We start from the raw sequence: 20,985 nt of genomic DNA on the forward strand, positions 1-20,985 counted from the left end.
TTTCCGTGCGCTGCTCTGGTTCGCCAGAAGCGGCTTAGTCATGCTGGCCACATGACCCGGAAGCTGTCTGCGGACAAACGCCTGCTCCCTTGGCCAATAAAGCGAGATGAGCGCTGCAACCCCAGAGTCGGTCATGACTGGACCTAATGGTTAGGGCCACTTTACCTTTATGGTGACTTCACGTGTTGTGTGCATGTCCAAGTTGGTGACACTCCATGCAGCTGCGCACCCTTTGCACGCACGCAAAAGCAACCTCTCGGACGTGCCCCTTTGCACACCTTGCTGCTGAAAGTCAGATGTAGCAGATTTAAAGGATAGTAAACTTCCAGGCACCTTTACTGCCCATAATTTTCCGCTTCTAGACTTGAACCCAGATTTATAGGAGGATTATAGAAGAGCAGAGAGGCACTTGTGCCAGGAAAATGTGTGATATGGCACGTCGCAGAGAGGGTACTGCTTGCGCACGTGCCTTGCTAGGGCACCAGCCTACAGTACTGAGTATTGTGTACAGTTCTTGTCCCACCTATTAAAAAAATGTGCAGGAAAGTACATCCAAATTTATTAGAGGGCTGGAGCAATGACTCTATGAGGGACGGTTACAAAACTTGGGACTTTTTAGCTTAGAAAAATGGGTGGTGTGGTAGAGATGTCTCTATCCTATAACTTGGGGTTGTGCAGTGGAATTAATTGGCGGTAAGTTCAGGGCACGCGAAAGGAAGTCCCTCTTACACACAACATGCAGTTAATTTATGGGATTCACTGTCGTGAGATGTGGAAATGTCTTCCGACTTCCAGGGCTTAAATGGAAGGATTGGCTCATTCATGGAGGAGAAGTCCATCGGTCATTATTAGCCATAAAACAGAAGCGCCAGTTCCAGTAGGGTTGCTTCTGCACTCTGAAATGGAGGTGCGATTTGAAATTTCTGGGCATCTCTTGTTCCCTATAGCTAGGGGAATCCGTTTACCGCAAGCCGAAAGCTTCAGCTGTGCCTCTGGGGGAAATGCTTCAAGTAGTAGAGCGTGCTGTTTAATCAAGCCGAAGACCTTGATTGAATGAGGGCACATTTCTTTCCTGACTTGTTGGAATGCCCTGGCCCTGGCCTCCAGAGGAAGTGCTTTCCTCAGTCTATCTGCCCTTCTGCTTTTGCATCCTTATTATCCGTTGGGAAGATTCTTTGGAAGAAATGTGGGAATCACAAGTCCAGTCTTTCCCAACCTGGTGCCCTTTGGACTTCAGTTACCACCAGCATCAGTCAGTTGGAGGAGGTTAAAGGTAAAGGGACCCCTGACCATTAGGTCCAGTCGTGGCCGACTCTGGGGTTGCAGCGCTCATCTCGCTTTATTGGCCGAGGGAGCCGGCGTACAGCTTCCGGGTCATGTGGCCAGCATGACGAAGCTGCTTCTGGCGAACCAGAGCAGCTCACGGAAACGCCGTTGACTTTCCCACCAGAGTGGTACCTATTTATCTACTTGCACTTTGTGCTTTTGAACTGCTAGGTGGGCAGGAGCTGGGACCGAGCAACGGGAGCTCACCCCGTTGCGGGGATTCGAACCGCCGACCTTCTGATCGGCAAGTCCTAGGCTCTGTGGTTTAACCCACAGTGCCACCCGTGTAATTCAGAATGGGACAATTTTGGCAGGATGCTTCCCTCACACTCTTTGATGGAAGCATATCCGTGCAATGGCTTCAGCTAAACAAATATTATCTGTATTGTATCGTGGAGGTGAACTTGATTGTAAAATATTTTAATTGTAATGGAAAACTCCACAAGCAGACTAGGATCCTATTTGCTTTTGCTCTCAAGCTGCTTGCTAATCCATATTTCTGTATAACAAGTTTTTTCATGTATTTTTCCTTGAAGTGAAAGCAATGTTAAAATAGACCTAGTTCTGACTCCTGCCACCCACATCTGCTTCTTAGCAATTAGTGCTCCTGATTCATATTTTTAAAAAATGAGCAGCCATTTAAGTACTGTATTCAAAATGGTATTTGCTTTGGTTAGTTTCCCCTTTGACTTGCTTAGAGCTTCCTAGGACTGGCTGACAAATTAAGTCCTTTCTATTCCTTTCTTCTATGGCTGCCTTTCCTAGCCTTTTATCTCTTGTATTCCTTGTTCTTCCCTCTACTTGTTCCCTTTGTTGAGCATAACATATACAATGGTACCTCGGGTTATAGACGCTTCAGGTTACAGACACTTCAGGTTACAGATTCCGCTAACCCAGAAATAGTACCTCGGGTTAAGAACTTTGATTCAGGATGAGAACAGAAATCGTGCGGCGGCGGCGCAGTGGCAGAGGGAGGCCCCATTAGCTAAAGTGGTACCTCGGGTTAAGAACAGTTTCAGGTTAAGAACAGACCTCCAGAACGAATTAAGTTCTTAACCCGAGGTACCGCTGTATTTAAAAGCTTTACGCATTTAGTCTGACCACTGAGATTTGAGCTTCCCTAGGGCAGAACTTCAAGGTTGTGGGAAGTGGTGTGGAATATTTGTATGTTAAGAAGCAGTTTTGAAAAATGTCTCAGTGATAGGACCAGCCGATAGGACCTGAAGCTGGGATGAGGAGCCTGTGGTCCTCCAGATGTTGGTGGACTCCCAACTCCTGTCATCCTCAGCCAGCATAGCCTGTAGTCAGGGATGTTGGGCAATGCATTCTGGCAACATCTGGAGGGCCAAAGATTCCTAATCCCTGAAGGAGACAACTAGTATGTAAAAGGGATGGTCCGGGTTCTCCATTAAACCCTCCTTATCTCAAGCCTGCACCCTTGTTAGACTGAGAGTAGTAAACTGCCGTATCAAAGTTCTGGCTCAAGCAACCTCCTTTGTAAGAGGCATGAGAGAGTTCAGTGTTTATTAGGAAAGAAAGAGCTTGTTTGTTCTGGGGAAAGATTACAAGAACAAACTATTTCAGACACATCTTGGGAGAGCTGTCTCTGCTATATAGACTGGACTGCAATTGGACTTTGGTATCACTGAAAGCTGTCTATTCCTGCAAGGTGGGAACAAGGGGGAGTGTGGAACTGCAGGCAGAAACTCAGGAACTTTGTATGTTCAACTTAAGGCTTGTTTTCTTGCATTTATATCCCACCTTTTTCTTCAAGGAGCTTAGGGTGACATACATGGTTCTCCGTCTGCTCATTTAATCCCAAACAACAACCCTGTGAGGTAGGATAGGCTGAAAGGCAGTGACTGGCCCTTCATGGCCAAGTGGAGATTCGAACACAGGCCTTCCAGGTCCTCGTCTGACACTCTAACCATTTCACCACACTGGCAAAGAGACACTCTTCTGCCAGTTTTGGCAGAACCAAACTTGCCTACCCTGAGGGAAAATGCTAATTACAGTGGACCCTCTGGTTACGAATTTAATTCGTTTCAGGGGTCCATGTTCACCCCAAAAAATCCATAACCAGAGGTGTCACTTCTGCGCATGCACGTGGCACAATAGAGTGCTTCTGTGCACATGTGCAGAGAGCTTCTGCACATGCGCGAGTGGCGAAACCCAGAAGAATACGCTTCTGGGTTTGCCTCTTTCGCAACCCGAAGATTACATATCCAGAGCGGTACGTAACCTGAGAGTCCACTGTAATGTTAATCACCCTTTGCTTGCAGCCTTATTCTCCTCTTTTTTGTGTTTCTTTCCAGTGGGCACCTGTCAGTCAAGTTTAAGAAATGGCACTTCTGTTCTCAATGCAGAATTGAAATAAAAATACTCCACAGGTTGAAAAGTGCTGTGTGTAAATTCCAGCAACACTGGCCTTTTGGTTGGAGTTGCTTGGTAGATCGTTTGTTTAATTTGTTAGTTGCTTTATCTTGCCCAGGGCAGCCCAAAGCGACTTACATCCAAACAAACAGACAGATAGAAAACCCTCCGTAGATACATTAAAACCAAGAGGAAAAATAAATGCATGAGGAATTACCTGCTCTTCATATCCGCACCTGCCTTCTGGTTGTATCGTGTTATGAGTGGATGAGGTCTGTCGTATGATGGGTCCATCCACGTGACGCAGAATTGGGCTCTTACATCCTTTACAGCAGTGGTTGGTAGTGACCACCTGTGATCGATGGGACTGTGAATAGGTTGAAAAGTACCTGGGGTGGGATAGAAATTTACAAGGCATTTGGGTTGGGCTCAATGGTGGTCTAGAAAACCTTGCTTTACAGTCTCTTCAACATGAATTTACTGAGCTAGATCAGTGTTTCCCAACCGGTGTTCCGCGGCACACTAGTGTGCCGCGAGATGTTGCCTGGTGTGCCGCGAGATGTTGCCTGGAGGGAGGCGGGCGAGGGCGTTTGCTTCCCGGAGGACGGAGCGAGGGCGCCCCCTGCTGGGCCGGGGCTCGCTCTCCCCAGAGGGTAAATCTGGATCAAATGGGGCGAGGGGCGGGCAGAATTCTGGGGGCCACTGATGTCCTACAGACCCCCCCCAAGTCCTCCGGGGCGCGCGCTCTGCTGGGCTCTTTTCGGTCGTCGTGCTTGTGGGAAGCCGCCCCTTCCCTGGGCGACGCGCCGCCTCGCGACTCCGGAGTCAGTCCCGCGGGCTCTCGGAGGGACTCGCGAGCGACGGCGCGGCGGCTCCGGGGCGCGCTCAGCCGGGCCGCCGTGCGCCCCCGCGCAGCCTCTACTGCAGCTGCCCGGCGTGGAGCGCGACGCGGAGCCGGCCGGGCTTGGAGGCGCCCAGGTAGGGCCGAGCCGGGCGGGGGCGGGGAGGTCTCGGTCTGCTGCGGGCGCAGGAGGGCGAGCGGGAGAGGGGGAGCCGTTGGGTCTCCTGGAAGGAAGCGAGGCGGCGGCTGAGGGGGATGCAGCCCCGTCCCCAGCAACAGGCGCTCCTCGAAGTGAGGCCACAAGTCGGGGCTCGGACAGGGCCTGGAAGCAGCGGCTCCGGCTCTTGGGAGCGGAGAAGGGGACTTCAAAAGCGGCCTGGAGGAGAAAAGCCCCGATGCAGCGAGAGCGGGGAGCGTGCTGCCTTGTCCAGGCCTCCTCGCTTTGTGCCGTCCGCTGCCGGGAGCAGGACACGGGGGCTCCTCGTTCGCATGCTTTCCTGGGTGATCGGTGAGGGTTAGGGTTAGGGTCCCTCAGTCCCTCGCTTTGCTGCCTCCTCCCCCCCCCACCCCCAAAGCTTGGAGGTTCCCCGGCAAGGGGGAGGGAAAAAAATTGAAAGTTACACTTTCGTGCGTCCCTCCCGGCGTGACGCTGCGCGCTGATGTCACGGGGCTGTAATGGTGGTGTGCCTCGAGATTTTTTTCATCAAACAAGTGTGCCTTTGCCCAAAAAAGGTTGGGAAACACTGAGCTAGATGATGCATTGGCGTGTCCACAGGCTGATTCGCTGGGGGTGCAGCATTTTATTACTATTATTTATTGAGTTTATATACCCTGTGCCCTATACCCAGAGGTCTCAGGGCAGTTCACAGAAAAGATCACAACGTATATAATCAGAATGAAAACAACAACCCAATAACACTCCCCCCTGAAAAGAGCCCCATTTTAAAAGGGTATAGGATATTGATTAGGTCAGCCAAAGGCCTGGTTAAAGAGGAACGCTTTTGCCTCGTGCCGAAAGGTGTGTAATGAAGGCACCAGGCGAACTTCCCTAGGGAGAGCATACCACAGACGGGGAGCCACTCCAGAGAAGGCCCTGTTCTATTGGTGCCACCTTCCTCACCTCTAGAGGAGGAGACACAAGAAGGAAGGCCTCAGAAGATGATCTCAGGGTCTGGGTAGGTTCATATGGAAAGAGGTGGTCCTTGAAGTATTGCGATCCTGAGTTGTTTAAGGTCCATGCATCTTGAATGCAGCAACACTGTCTTTTTTAGACCTTCTCGACCATCTCGTCAATGCACCCACATCCACCACTGTAAATGCAGCGCTCAAAAGGACATGAACCACACTCTGGCTGTGTGGTTCCATGTGTGCTCCACCTTCACCACCATCTTTCCTTCCATCACCACAGATCTATGTGTTCTGTTACATTTACATCTCCAGCCCCATCTTCCCTGGAAGAGGTGAAAAGAACAGACTCGGACTGTTGCAGAGTCTCATTAAACTTCGGGCGCCCCATGTGCCCTAATGATTTTTACTTCTTTGTGTTCTCTCCTAGTGAATGTGACCTCTTCTAAAGAGCCTGGCTCTACAGAGAAATCTCCCACCATGACACCGGGGAAGGAGCGGGAAGCATTATATGGTAAATTCGCTATTTCATTCGTTGTTGTTGTAAGGAACTTGATGAAACTTTTCAGACCCAACAGACAGAATCTTTTAAAAATCCTGTCTTTAATTGAATGTCTACTGTTTTCTCTGTCTTATGTACCAGTGCAAGATGTTAATTCAGGACAGTGTTTGGGTTTTTAAGAAATCATCATTATTAAATTTCTATACTGTCCTTCATCCGAGGATCACAGGGCAGTTTACAGTATAAAAACACAAAAAACCGTATTTTTGCTCTATAAGACTCACTTTTTCCCTCCTAAAAACTAAGGGGAAATGTGTGTGCATCTTATGGAGCGAATGCAGGCTGCACAGCTATCACAGAAGCCAGAACAGCAAGAGGGATTGCTGCTTTCACTGCGCAGCGATCCCTCTTGCTGTTCTGGCTTCTGAGATTCAGAATATTTTTTTTCTTGTTTTCCTCCTCCAAAAACTAGGTGCATCTTATAGAGCGAAAAATACGGTACATATCTTAGTAATAAAAATACACGCGCGCGCGTGCACACACACACACACACACACACACACACACCGGCAGTTTAAAAGGCGGCTGATTGTTAAATTAGCCAAAGGCCTGGGAGAGGAGGAATGTTTTTGCCTAGAGACTAAAGATATGCAATGAAGGGGCCAGGCGAGTCTCCCTGTGGAGAGCCTCCTACAAGCGGGGAGCCACCACAGAAAAAGCCCGTTCTCATGTTGCCACCCTCTGGACCTCTCGTGGAGGAGCCACATGAAGAAGGGCCTCAGGTGATGATTGGAGAGTCTGGTTCAGTTTGTATGGTTTCCTTGAAATGAAGGTCTGTGAAGACTGTGATGTCTTTAAGGTATATTATTTTATTTACACATATATACAACCTGTGCATATAGGATGGAGAGGCTCACAGCAGATCTTACTCCTTCATTGGGTTTCCAGCACAGAACAAACAGGTTTCTGTCTTTGCCTCTTCTAGCATCCAGCTTTTCAACTCACCCACCAACTCTGGCTTTTGTTGTTCTACCTACCAGCCAAGCGGTGGTGAGGGGAAATGCCCACGTATTTGCTTCTATAGCAACTTCTTTGGATTTGTAAATCACGGTACTTAACTAGTCATCCAAAGCTAGACAAAGGAACTGGTTTGGCAAGCTTGCTCTTATTTCTTTATTAAAATTGTTATGCATCATAAAAATATATCACAGTGGTGATATTCATTCTCTTATACGTTCCACTCCACGCATGCAGAAACAGATGTTTTGGAAAGGGGCACGGTGTGTGGGGCCGAGTCTTCCCTCATAACGCAATAGTGGAAAACCAACCCTGATCTGGAAGGTCCCGTTCTCTTTGCCCCCATCCCTGCTTTTAGGACTGGATAAGAAATGGGAGCAAGCCCCTGCGACTGCATATCATTTGTCCAAGTCAACTGTGAGCAAACTCTGTGGAACTGGGAGATACATTCTAGGAAATCCTTTAACTGCTGGCTTGTTAAATCCACCCAGCAGTGTTGCACAAGATAATTTTATACGGGCTCTATATTCACGTTATCACCACCTCCCAGCCATTGTAATGGACACTTTTTAGTTTGTCTTGAATTACGCCTATGGGCTTGTGCAGCTAGAAAACGCTGCTATATGGCTCTGTGTTCTCAAGGCCCTGTAAGAGGTTGGCTCTGTCTGAATTTCAGTGGTGTTGGGGAAGGTCAAACCAGATGGACCTCTGAGATGACTTTTATCTTTTGTAAACGTAGCTAACAACAGCTTTGGCTTTAATGGGCTCCAGTTCCCTGTGATCATGAAACCCAAAAAATACCTTCGAAAACCCTCTGTTGCCTCCAGGCCCTCTGAAAGAGAAATAATTCCACTGAGCCCCTTTCACCAGATGAGGACGTAGCTTAGTACTTACTCTTTCCTACTTCCAGAGTAGCTTCAGTATTGAGATCTTTTTCACAAATCTACATCACTTTCATAGGAACATAAGACACTGCCTTTTTCCAAGTCAGACCAATTGTCTGTATATTATTATTATTATTATTAATAATAATTTCCAATTTATGACTCTCCCTTCACCCTAAGGTCCCAGGACAGGTTGCAGCAATTAAAATGCAATGTTAAAAACAACACGAAGTCGCAAAAACCTGGGGTGGGATGTCCTAAAAATGCACATCTCAGGTGTCAAAAGCCAGGATAAAGAAGTGTGTCATCAGCATGAAGATTGAATGGATTGAAACTGGGACATTCGGCACGCAAAGTGAGCATCGTACTTCTGAGCTATGGCTCTTCCATGAATACTTTCAGCAACTGCCTTCTGGGCAAGAAAATTTCATGCAGTACTATAACTCGTGGGCCCTTTCTCTTTGGAAGTTATTTATAGATTGCCCTTTATTGCTTTTCTTAATTCTAACAGTCTTGGTGGATTTGCCAAGTTGAAAGCATATGTGTTTGTTAGCCTGCTTATATTATTATTTTTTATTCATTTCATTTCTATACCGCTTTATATTTTTAAGAAAAACCTCAAAGCGGTTTAATGGTAAAGGGTAAAGGGACCCCTGACCATTAGGTCCAGTCGTGACCAACTCTGGGGTTGCGGCGCTCATCTCGCTTTATTGGCCGAGGGAGCCGGCGTACAGCTTCCGGGTCACGTGGCCAGCATGACTAAGCCGCTTCTGGCGAACCAGAGCAGCGCACAGAAACGCCGTTTACCTTCCCAATGGAGCAGTACCTATTTATCTACTTGCACATTGACGTGCTTTCGAACTGCTAGGTTGGCAGGAGCAGGGACCGAGCAACAGGAGCTCACCCCGTGGCAGGGATTCGAACCGCCGACCTTCTGATCGGCAAGTCCTAGGCTCTGAGGTTTAACCCACAGCGCCACCCATGCATAGGAGTCTACTGTAAAGGTAGAATTTGCCAGTAATGGGGGAATTGCACCAACTATCCACGAGTTATTTTCTTTTGGGGCTGGGCATGCAGCTTTTCTAAAAGAAAATACTCGTGTCCATCTGAGCTGAAACCGACTCAGTTAACCCATTACTTTTAGCCTCTGGCTGGATAACTGAATTTTCTAAGAGCCGATTTTCTGATGGGATTTAAGGAATGAAACGTAACTGTTTATACATAACACAGGTTCCCGTTCCCTGACGTAGAGGAAATTGAGTAGTTCATGAACAATCCTCTCATTCTCTGTCTTCTTAAAACCATAATATAAACGATGACCAAATGCCAGTTACAGTTCTGAATGCGCCAGTTAAAATGTTGCTCAGTGGTATGCATAGGTAAGGACGATTCTTGGCCAATATTCTTGAAATAATGACTCGCTGGTTTTGTGCTGTTAAATATGTTGATTTTACTAGATGTGGTCACAGCTATAAAAATCAACATATTTTAAATGTGTGTAATTCAGTTGCACTTCACTACTGAATAGCAAATTGGTGTCTTGGTCAGCAGTTTTATCAGTCTGCGGAAGTAGGCTTTTAAATAATATTTCCTCAGGAGAGAAGAGCCAAGAAAACACAAGGTGACTTTCCTCCACGGAGTGGTTTTTCAGAACTCTTGAAATACTCAGCTCCTAAGGAACAATCCTTGATTTTTGCACGCAGTCTTTAGGCTTTTTCAGACCTGAAGAAGGAAATCAAATCTCCCCAGGTCTTCGCCGTTTTACAGGAAAGGTGCGCCCACAACTCTCTGAAACCACCAACGGAAAATATCTCTATATGCTTTTCATGTTCTTTGTTAGGTGTGGTATTTGAAAATCCTGCAGTAATGTCTAATTTTTCTTCTCTTTAAACTGCCTAGTCTTGAAAATGTCCAAACTAGCAATGGAACATTAGCTGAGTAATGATTAGATCAGCTGAATCACTGCTTGAATTTCTTTTCTTTTTTTTAATGATATTTATTAAAAGTTTAAAGATTACAGAAAACAGAAAAAAGAAAGAAAAAAACCAGCAATTTTTTTTTTTTACAAAACATACATTACAATACATTAAAAAAAAAGGGGGGGGGACAAAAAGTACATAAAAACCAATACCACAATACAACAAAAAACACACACCCAATATTCCATATCTTTATCTTTCATTTGCTTGTTTCATCGACCTCCTCACACCTCCCTTTTTGTGTTCTAGTTTAATTAATTGTTTCAGCAAATTCTTTCCATCTTTCTCAATTTTTGTTGGGTAATTTATCTTAACAGTCTAACCTATTAATTAACTCAGCAAGTCCTTTCCATCTTTCACTATATTCTGTCGTTCAATTTGCCTTGATTTATTTTAACCTTATCTTACCATAAAATACCTTAAAGCTTAAAACTTAATACTTATTTATACATAACTCCTTATATCATTTCTACTAAAGCCAAATAGTTTCATTCCAACATTTTCCCTGATATTTGTTAATTTTACACTAATTCCCAAAATAATTTTTTTTAACAACTTTCTTCCAATCTTCATCCAACGTCTCTTCTTCCTGGTCTCGGGTTATGTCAGTCCTTGCTGTCCATTCCATCTAGTCCATCAACCTGGTAATCTTATGTCCGAGGCTCTTAAGTCTTTTCCATGTCCCTTCTGCAGATCTTCTTCCACTGCTTGAATTTCAAAGGACCAGAGAGGGATAATCTGATCATGGTTGACCATCATGGCAACTGTTTTTAGGAGGCTTTGGGTGGGGATGATTTGGCTAAAACTGGAGAATTCTGCATGGGGACTGTGGATTTCCCTAAAGGCTTCTCTCCCTTCTTCCCCATGTGTTGCTAAAAGGCTACCTTAAGAGTTCTAGTAGCTTACCTGTTGATAGCATCATACTCCAACTCCAACTCCAACAAAGTCTCCTGCATTGGCCAGAGTTTGAACTAGATGGCCTGTCCAGTTATCTTCCATATTTGTGATGCTATGGGCAGATCAGAAACTAAAAAAATAATATGCCACTTTGATGGCGTCTGATTTTGACACGACGGTGGTGTTATTTTCTAGGAGTGTGGAGTTTTGACACCATTTTTGTCATGGCCAAATATTTGGATAAACAGTGAAACCTGTGGGTTAAATGACAGCTTTCTGCTCTCACCAAAACAAAGCAGAAAATTCACCATCATCTAGTGCAGGGGTCTGCAACCTTTAAGACAAAAAGAGCCACTTGGACCCGTTTCCGAAGGAAAAAAACCTGGGAGCCGCAAAACTCATCATTATAAAAATAACTTTTTTGTCACTTTTTAAAAATTATTTATTTGTTTGACCCCTCAGAATTACTCCTCCTCATAGAAATAAACGTTAAATTAACAAGTTACCTTTGTGTGTGTGTTCTTCACTCCCCTTCAAAACAGTGACCAGCGTACATGCCCCCTTTCAAGGCAGTGACCAGCATACATGCCCCTTACAATGTAGCGGGCGGGAGGGAAGGTGACGTCGGGACGGTGCATGACTAACGCACGCACCGCCCCCATGCGACGTCACAGCCAGTACAGCGCCCGCCACAGTGGGGAGTGTCGGGGTGCACAATGCGCCTCCTCCCCTCGCTAGTATCCGCCCCGGAGCCGCGGCAAAGGTGTAAAAGAGCCACATGCGGCTCCGGAGCCGCGGGTTGCAGACCCCTGATCTAGTGAAATCCCCAGGCACCAGGTTGAAATTCCCCTTCCGACTTGAAAGCCCTGTGCAATACTGAAGCAAGCAACCCTGTAAAGACCGAAATCATTTAGCATGCCCCTAAAACAGAACTTCTCTCCTTTTGCTGACCTATATTTGCCAGGCAGCCTTACACACCTTTTCAAAGAGGACATTCCAGATTCTTTCTCTCTGCCAAGGCCTTGCGACAGCTTACGCTTTTTGTCAAGTGGCCAGTTTTTCAGTACGCAACTTCAGGGAAGTCGACAACAGGCTGCATCTATGCGCTACATCTTCTTCCTTACACTTTCTCGTCTTTGTTTAACTAGCTAGGCAAGGTGAGCTTGGCTCATCTGGGGGTGGAATTCTTCCTGCGGTGGTGGTTTTCATTACACAACTGTTGCTTTAAAGCCACCATGTCAACAGATCTGCTGAGTGGCATCGCCTCTTTAATTTGGGAGGCGGGGAAGGCAGAGGTGTAGGAGGAGAAACTGACTTCACAGCTGCAACAGAAAACCGTGTGTTATGTGCATCCTCCTTTTTCTCGACTATATATTGGTCTCTTCTACGCTTCCAAGGAGGCTGGTGTAAGTGGAGCTCAGCTTTCTTGGTCCCTGGAAGCAGAAGCAAAATGCCACGTGGGGAATACAAATTGGAGTATAAGAGTGAGTAGAACCGGAGCGTTGGGGCAAGCGGGAGGGGGTAGAATAACATTTCAGGACTTGGTGTAAAACTTTTTCCAGTGTCTTGTAACTTTTCCCTTTTGCAGAGAGCGGAGGGCTGTTTTGGGGAAAACCCTTGTTAGATGCCTTCCGTAGATCTGTGTCTACGTAGCACTCTTTCATGCAATTCTTGTTTGCTGATGGGAGAGTCAGTTTAATCCACAACTTCCCTATGGTTGAAAAAAAAGAAGTTGTGCTTTGCACCTGAATTCTGTGTGTTACCCACATTTTTATCTGGAATAAAGCTGCAAGATGTGTTAAAGGGTGAACATTATTTTCAGCCCTTCAGGACTGGACCCAAAGGGTCTGTCTAATCTAGCCTTCTGTGACCTTTGGGAAACTCACAAGGCAAAAGCCATTCCATCAAGATAAGGAATACTTGAATACTTTATAGAAATTTGGTATGTGCAGAATGGAGCCTCTGCACTTCAGTCAATGAGCAGAACGAGCTTGGGCTTCAAATGAAGGATATGTTTTTATGTCTAGAGCAAAAAAAAAAAAAAGCATGTCAGTAACAACAGACTTTTGCTGGGATTTCTTGCGCGCCAAAGAATAGGATGCTTACAGTACATAGCATTAAAACCTGCCTACGGGCTTACACTGGGACGTGGGTGGCGTTGTGGGTAAAACCTCAGTGCCTAGGACTTGCCGATCGCATGGTCGGCGGTTCGAATCCCCACGGCGGGGTGAGCTCCCGTCTTTCGGTCCCAGCTCCTGCCCACCTAGCAGTTCGAAAGCACCCCTAAGTGCAAGTAGATAAATAGGTACCGCTTTATAGTAGGAAGGTAAACGGTGTTTCCGTGTGCTGTGCTGGTGCTGGCTCGCCAGCTGCAGCTTCGTCACGCTGGCCACGTGACCCGGAAGTGTCTCCGGACAGCGCTGACCCCCGGCCTCTTAAGTAAGATGGGCGCACAACCCTAGAGTCGGACACGACTGGCCCGTACGGGCAGGGGTACCTTTACCTTTACCTTTACGGGCTTACAATCTAAACAGACTGATAAGGAGAAGGAAGGAAGAGGGAAGATGATGGAGGAAGAGAGATGCTTTGCCAACTAGTAGTTATGTTGTTCTCGAAGCTACTAACATGAGTTTGACCAAACTGCGGGAGGCAGTGGAAGACAGGAGTGCCTGGCGTGCTCTGGTCCATGAGGTCACGAAGAGTCGGACACGACTAAATGACTAAACAACAACAACAAGAAGAAGTTATGTTGAAGGGAGAGAGCAAATGATCACCTGGTTTGGAAAACAGGAGGAAATGGCTTCTCATTCTAGAAAGGTATTGGTAACAAGGGAAGGACTGGAATCGATCTGGCTGTAAGGAAGGAGCAGGTGGTCAGCCTCTTGGGCTCTGGGCTTGGCAGGACCTTCAAGCGCAGGTAGGAGAAGACATGTCCCCAAGAAGGAAGGTACCTCTTCACCTCCATCAAAGGGCAGCCCTGTGGTCTCTGCTGGAAGCCAATCATATATAGGCTGCACAGCTCAACTGGATCCCTGCCTGTTGACACCCACCCAACCCAATTGCAGGGACCCAACATGTTGAAACCATCAAATTGTGTTCTGAGAAAGTATTGCAGTAGGCCTGCAACTTACTTGGGGGTTACGTTCTGGGAATTGCACCTAAAACATAAATTCTGTAAAGTAAAAATCCATTGGGTTCAGTGGCAGGTGGGATTGCTAAAGTCATTTTTCCTGAAACCCCACCCTTTTCTGCCCCATTTTTAATTTTTCGCTATGTATGTAAATCTGAAGATGCGTGAGTTAATTGTGTGCAAGTTGTTGGTACTATTCTTATTATTTGTATATGTTGTGTGTAGATTATTAGACAAAACTATAAATGCTCTCTTATCTTCTGCCTGTTCCTTTTGCCATTGGCAGAATTGTTGAATTGTGTGAAGTGTGCTCTCTTGCATCCTTCCGTTCTTAAATTTGTGGGGCTTAGCTTGTTTTCTTCTTCAGCAACAGCCGGCCACTAATGAGGAAGACATCATGCTTTTCGCAGGAGATACTTCTTAAAAGAACTTTTTTTGCAGTCAGGGTTTTAGAGTGATTGTACCAAATTTCATCTTTGTACCCCAGAAACAACCTTGCAGCTTTGAAACAGGAGAATAAGTTTCTTCTTGCAAATGACAGGGCACATACACAAACTAAATGCATGCAAAATATGGATAGTTTTAAGAGCGATTAACCATGGCTTCATTGTTGAGGGACAGATGACCTTGTGCAGTTCCTAAAATTCTATGTAACCTGACTGGCAGACAGCGAGATCCTAAACATGACTACTCTTAATTCAGTAGGACTTGCTTCTGTAATCCCAGGTCAGTGGGCATCCAATTTTAACGTTAATTTTCTTTCCCCCTTTTAAGAAAATGGGCCTGTGATAATGAAGACAATGTCAGTGTGCACAAATTAAGTTTCTAATATGCAAAGCAATTTACCATGTTTGCTTTATCTCTGTGTACAGTCATTCTGTCTACTGTAGTCACTACTTTTGGACACGAGGGCTGAGAGGTCCAGCAAAATCAGGTCTCTAGAGGATAATCCTTTGACACCCCCCCCCCCTCAATCTGCTAAGCCAGACACAGAGAGAGCACCATAGCATCCGATCTTGTGTAAAACTGAGGTAGCCAATAAACTTTCCTCCAGATGCTCTTGGACGACAAGCCTCTGCCCATCTCTGATGATTGCCCATGGTGCCTGGCACTGATGGAAACTGGTCCAGCAACATTTGACAGGCACCGTGTCTTTGACTTCACTTGACGTGAAGGTTGGCATTGAATTTTTCTCCTTTAAGCTGCACTCTGCTTATCAAAATTTCCATTATCGATTTGCAGAAGATTCCTCTGGGGACGGCGTGAGCACCATTTGCAACACCACACTACCATCTCAGCTTTCTGACTCTACAGATGAATTTACCACCTACTTTGATCAGAAAATACCTGTGCCTGAAGATGAAAAGGTAAGCAAGGGCGTTTGTCCACCTCTCCTTCAGGGGAAATAGAGGTGTGTGCAGGGCAGCAATCCCCAAATGCTGTGTTGGGGAACTACTATTATGCCACGGAAGAACTGCTTACACAGAGGGAGAAATAACCTACCTGAGCCCCAAAGGACAACCTGTGGAAGAGATTGACCACTGTGTCCCTGCCTTGACCAGGCTCCCTTCCAGGCAGCTTCTTCTGGGAAGGGGTGTAATTCTGCACAAGGTGCCATATGCAACAGAATTAATCCTTTATCCTATGAGGCTGCATGAGTTGCTGCTCTGAGCTTCCCTCTTTCCAGTTAAGGCCAACACTAAATTCATGCAGAGATAGGCGGTTCTGGGTATTTTGGTTCCTTTGTTGTTGTTTTTTGAGTTGGGTTGGGGTTGGTTAAATGTTTAGTTGGGGTTGGCAGTTATTTTAATTTGGGTATAACTTCCTCCTCCTCCTCTTCATTTCTGTTGATTTATTGGTTTTAGTCTATATAAGATACAGTGGTACCTCATGTTGCGTAACCTCCAGGTTACGGAATCTTAGGGTTATGGCCGAATCTGGGTTACGGCGCATGCTCAGAAAGGCGTCTCTGGTTACAAAGTTTTTGGGATACGGCCAGGCCTCTGGAACAGATTCTGTTCATAACCAGAGGTACCACTGTATCCTGTTTTTTTAACATTTGATGTTTTGTTATGTTTATATATGCTGAAAGCCACCCAGAGTGGCTGGGGAAACCCAACCAGATGGGTGGGATACAAATAATAAAATTATTATTCTTATTATTATTGTTGTCATCATCAACAACAACAACACTATATGATCTAAAGCTCTCAGTGTAAAGGCTGTCTCCAATGTTTAATTTGAAATGGAAGCATGTTTTTGCTGTTAGAAATACAAAGTTTCAGATATTCAACTAAAATAGCTTTCAGTGGGTTTTCTTTTTATTAAACAAATCCCAAGTTCCAGGCCATATGTTGGACGTGTAATACTATTTGAAGATGATTATAGTGAGAGATGGGCCTCTCTGTACCTACCTATTACTTTCCAGGGAGCAGAAATGAAACAGTCATTTTCCTTGCTAACCTAGCCAGTGTAATGGTTGAGCGAAGAGGAACAATGGTGCGCTGTGGACAGCTACTGATGTTAACTTTTGAAATGTCACAGCAGCACAGACCTTTCCCTGCAGGCTGCGTGTGTTGGCAGTCCCTCTATAAGTAAAGCACGGACATAAATTTAGCTTCTTGTGGATCACCTCTGCAGCTAATGATGACCACAAAGGCTTCCTAACCAAAGGAATGTTGAGGTTCAAAATAAGCATCTGCAACAAGGAGAGGCGTTATCCAAAACCAGACCATAACATTTGGGAGTCGGAAACCCTTGTTGTTCTGCTGCAGGTCACCCAAAGATTGATAAGTAGATCCAAACTTTGCTTCTCCCCATTCTTGTTCTAGGGCACACAGAACGTATGCAGGCCACTGCTCAGGCTTATTTGGGTCTGTGGCCGCCCCACATCAACTAAGCCTTCCTAGAGTGCAGCCAACATTCCCTTGCAGGCTGAGGTTGGTAGTGTTGGATGGGAGCTGTCTTTCAGAGAAGCGTGCCTGCCATCACTGGTCTTCTGCTTGAGCAAGCCCTGATAAGCTTTAAGGAGCCTTCCCAGAGCACAGTTCAAAGTAAACGCTCTAAATTTAGGCCGTCGTTAAGATAAACGTTTCTGGCATGATGTAGACTTCGTGCGGTGCTGTATCGTTGGGTGGGTTTGCTGCTTTTCTGCTCCTAGCGTGATGGTCCTTCTGGAATTAAAGCATCGGTTAAAAAAGAAAGAAACAACAAAGCAACTTTCTGTGTTGATTGATTGTGACACTAATCATCATTCGGACAACTCCTACCCTTCTGTGGAAAAACATCTCCCCACTCTTAATCCCCCCCCTTTTTTTTCCTTTTAAGCATCCATGGTTCAGTTTTCGAAAACTCTGGGCCTTCACTGGGCCTGGGTTTCTCATGAGCATAGCCTACTTGGATCCAGGCAACATAGAATCGGATCTGCAGTCTGGCGCCATTGCAGGCTTTAAGGTAAGTAGCCTCTTGCTACGAAACATTTGCTCCTGAGCATCTAAAAGCCAAACCAGTGTTTAGGGAAGCTTTGAATGTTTGATGTATTACAGTATTTTATTTTATTTTTTTTGGAAGCCGCCCAGAGTGGCTGGGGAAGCCCAGCCAGATGGGCGGGGTATAAATAGTAAATTATTATTATTATTATTATTATTATTATTATTATTATTATTATTAAGAATGGGAACTTTTTACACATTATCTAAAAAGACAACAAATTGAACTGGACTCCTTGGCAGGTTTTGAATAAACATGCACAAATTTATTGATGGTTAATATAAGGTAAAGGTAAAGGTACCCCTGCCCGTACGGGCCAGTCTTGACAGACTCTAGGGTTGTGCGCCCATCTCACTCAAGAGGCCAGCGCTGTCCGGAGACACTTCCGGGTCACGTGGCCAGCGTGACATCGCTGCTCTGGCGAGCCAGAGCCGCACACGGAACGCCGTTTACCTTCCCACTAGAAAGCGGTCCCTATTTATCTACTTGCACCCGAGGGTGCTTTCGAACTGCTAGGTTGGCAGGCGCTGGGACTGAACAACGGGAGCGCACCCCGCCGCGGGGATTCGAACCGCCGACCTTTCGATCGGCAAGCCCTAGGCGCTGAGGCTTTTACCCACAGCACCACCCGCGTCCCATGATGGTTAATACAGTAGATAGATAATATAAGGATCTATACAATTTTATAATATGCAGAGAACAATATGTGTTGAGAAATCAGAGAGGAGCTGAGGGAAGTCTTTGGGGGGAGGGTTCATTGGGGAGGTGGGGAGGAATGGAGGGAAATAATGAAGATGATATGTTTCATGAAATTGTTAATAAAAATAAAATAAAAGCCATCCATAGAGTTTTGAGAGCTGAAAGAGAGCTTACTCCTACTCCATGTGCCAGTATTAATTCTAACCAGAAGATATTTACCATAACCGTGTTCCAATAGGGGACTCCACAGCCTTCTTGAGGTGAACATGTCTTTATTTTAATGCTTGAGTCCTCCTGACATGAAGATGAATTGCAGTGGGACCAGGCTGGTCTGGCAAGAGGGCTCTTTCTTCCCAAACCACCCAGATGTGGATGTCGCCCATCTCTGCCTGCCCTTTAAATCAGGGGTTCAGCTATTTCCTTGTTTCTCTGTAAGAGCAGAAACCTGAAGGTCTACTGATAATGTAGGATCAAGTGGAGAAGCTGTTGGTGGCAAAGTAAGCTATTCTGGAACAACCTTAAAACTTACAATACAGTCTTCTGCAGCTGAAAACATAAGTTTTAAGCAACTCAGCTAGAGAGATGTTTTATTTAACTACTTTGCCCTTAGCAGGTAAGATAGGCTTAAGCTTGATTGCTTTCATTACCGGAGGAGGAATGTGTTGGTTTCCTTGTTCATAAAAAGCTAGATTGAAATCTAGTAGTATATTTTCCTGAAGACATTCCTGCCCTGTCCGGTTTCAACAGTCCTGCCAAATGCTACTCTCCAAGGAAGCTGGGGGTTATAATTCTTTTGCATTGATGGGTAAGAATATCCAACAGAGAAGTCTCTAGACTACAGTTCACATGCCAGTGGATGTGTCACGTAGCCTGGACATGTCTGGATATTCTGCTTCAGTTATTTCTTGATAAAACATGTGCAGTTGAAAGCTGTGTTCTCCTCCATGCCCTGTTTCTGGTTGTGAGAGGGGTTTGAGGCTGCGTCTGTATTTAATTCATGAAGAATTGCAGACACACTTTAGGAAACAGAATCCTTAGGCTGGCTGGCTGGCTCTCAGAGTTCTCATATCTTGGCTGCTCTTGACCTTCCTGTGCTTTTGTGCCTTTCAGCTGCTCTGGGTTCTCTTGCTAGCCACGATCATCGGCCTCCTCTTGCAGCGTCTGGCAGCGAGGCTGGGCGTGGTAACCGGACTTCATCTGGCAGAAGTATGCAACCGGCAATATCCCAAGGTGAGTGAATTGAGCCATTCATTTGGAAATTTGTCTTGTGCTTTTGTTGCGAGCAGAGGAATGCACCTTGTTGTAGGATCAGATCTCCCCGTGTGTTAAAAGCAGCTAGGCAGGATTGGAATATAGGTGATAACTGGTAACAAGGGGTTGAGCAGAGGCAGGATTGAACAGGCCAGGAAGATGGGGGCCAGGAATTGTGGAAAGTCCCAAGAGGCTCCTGAAGATGACAGGCTGTTCTCGAAGTCGTAGGTCTGTAGCCAAAGAGTATAAGAGAACTTGATGCATACAAGGGAGAGATGCAGATCCAGAAAGGCAAAAAGAAGCAGATGGGAGGAAGGCAGATGCGTTGTGCCAAAGAGCAACATGCAGTGGAGTTAATGAGACCTAGAAGTGAAGTTGGAAAGACTCCAACCAGCCTCCAGATCCTCTGCATCTCAGCCAGCAAAACTGCATCTCAGCCAGCCCTTTAAATCAGGGGTTCCCAATCAGGGGAAATTGGGATGGGTGAATCTGAGTGCACCCCTCTTTTAAGATCATCACCACCTCCATTACCTGGAGGAGAATTTGCTGCTTGCCCCGACTTTCCCATACAGCCCTTACCTTGAACCCAGGGCTTACTTTCCTTTTTTTTTTTTAAGTGAGTATTTGAACGTCTTCTGAATGTGTGCAGAGAGCACTTCTCTCAGCACAGAGTAAATTGCATGCATTTTGAATTGCGGGGCTGGGATTGTGGCTTCCAGGCAGCCTTGCAACTTAGCCTCTTCCTTCCTCCTCTTTTCTGCTACGCTCGTGCAATATTTGCTTTGTGTTGCCTCTCCATAATCACTTTAATTGCTGGTCTTTGAAGAAGCCAGTCTTGGATTCTTCAGCTTGGATTTAAGCACATAGGAGTATTTTGTTGGCTGTGGAATTCTTTTGAGGCTTGTTTCGGCAAGACACAGTTGCCTAGGGATGTGGATCTCAGCTGCAAAACCCTCGCCTCCACCAGGATTAGCAAACCCTCCTTGTCTGCCCCCATCTTGACGTGTCTCTGGGTGGTCATGTGTGTGTTTATAGCTAACCCGGGACTAAGTTTCCTCTTGGGCTATTCAGAACTTGACACATCTATTTACTTCCTCTCCCCCGGGGGTTGCATTAAAACATCCACAGTAAATAGGAAGTTGGGTTTGAGTTGAGTCTCAGGCCAAGCCAGGCAATTCCAAGTAACTATTTTTCCTGAACTCAACGAGGAAGAAGCTGCGTTCTGAGATCTCCCGGGACGAAGGTGGTGTGGAAACTGCTCCAGCACAGCTTCTTCAAAACAGCCTCCAAAAACCATGTGGGAGGGGCCAGTTTCTGGGAGGGCCGATACTGTCAAAGAAAGAAAGGCAAATGTAGGCTCGTCCCGCCGGGCCTTGTACTTCTGCTGTTCTTCCTCTTGGTAGCATCAGGCAGGAAGCTAAGGCAAGGAGGGACAATTTTGCAAACTACCGTATTTTTTGCTCTATAAGACT

General features: G+C 46.0%; 1 protein-coding gene across 3 annotated transcripts in view; it reads left to right on the plus strand.

Moving 5' to 3' along the window:
* SLC11A2 (solute carrier family 11 member 2) overlaps positions 1-20,985 on the plus strand; it is a 62,734-nt gene that overhangs the window by 5,469 nt on the left and 36,280 nt on the right. For all 3 annotated transcript variants that reach the window (XM_028721495.2, XM_028721496.2, XM_028721497.2), the window contains 4 exons: positions 6,096-6,179; positions 15,317-15,441; positions 17,402-17,527; positions 19,373-19,492. In XM_028721495.2, the coding sequence (XP_028577328.2) occupies positions 6,146-6,179; positions 15,317-15,441; positions 17,402-17,527; positions 19,373-19,492 (405 nt within the window). In that variant the 5' untranslated portion in view covers positions 6,096-6,145. The remainder of the gene's footprint in view (positions 1-6,095; positions 6,180-15,316; positions 15,442-17,401; positions 17,528-19,372; positions 19,493-20,985) is intronic.

This window comes from Podarcis muralis, chromosome 2 (genome assembly GCF_964188315.1).
Source record: "Podarcis muralis chromosome 2, rPodMur119.hap1.1, whole genome shotgun sequence".
NCBI lineage: Eukaryota > Metazoa > Chordata > Lepidosauria > Squamata > Lacertidae > Podarcis > Podarcis muralis.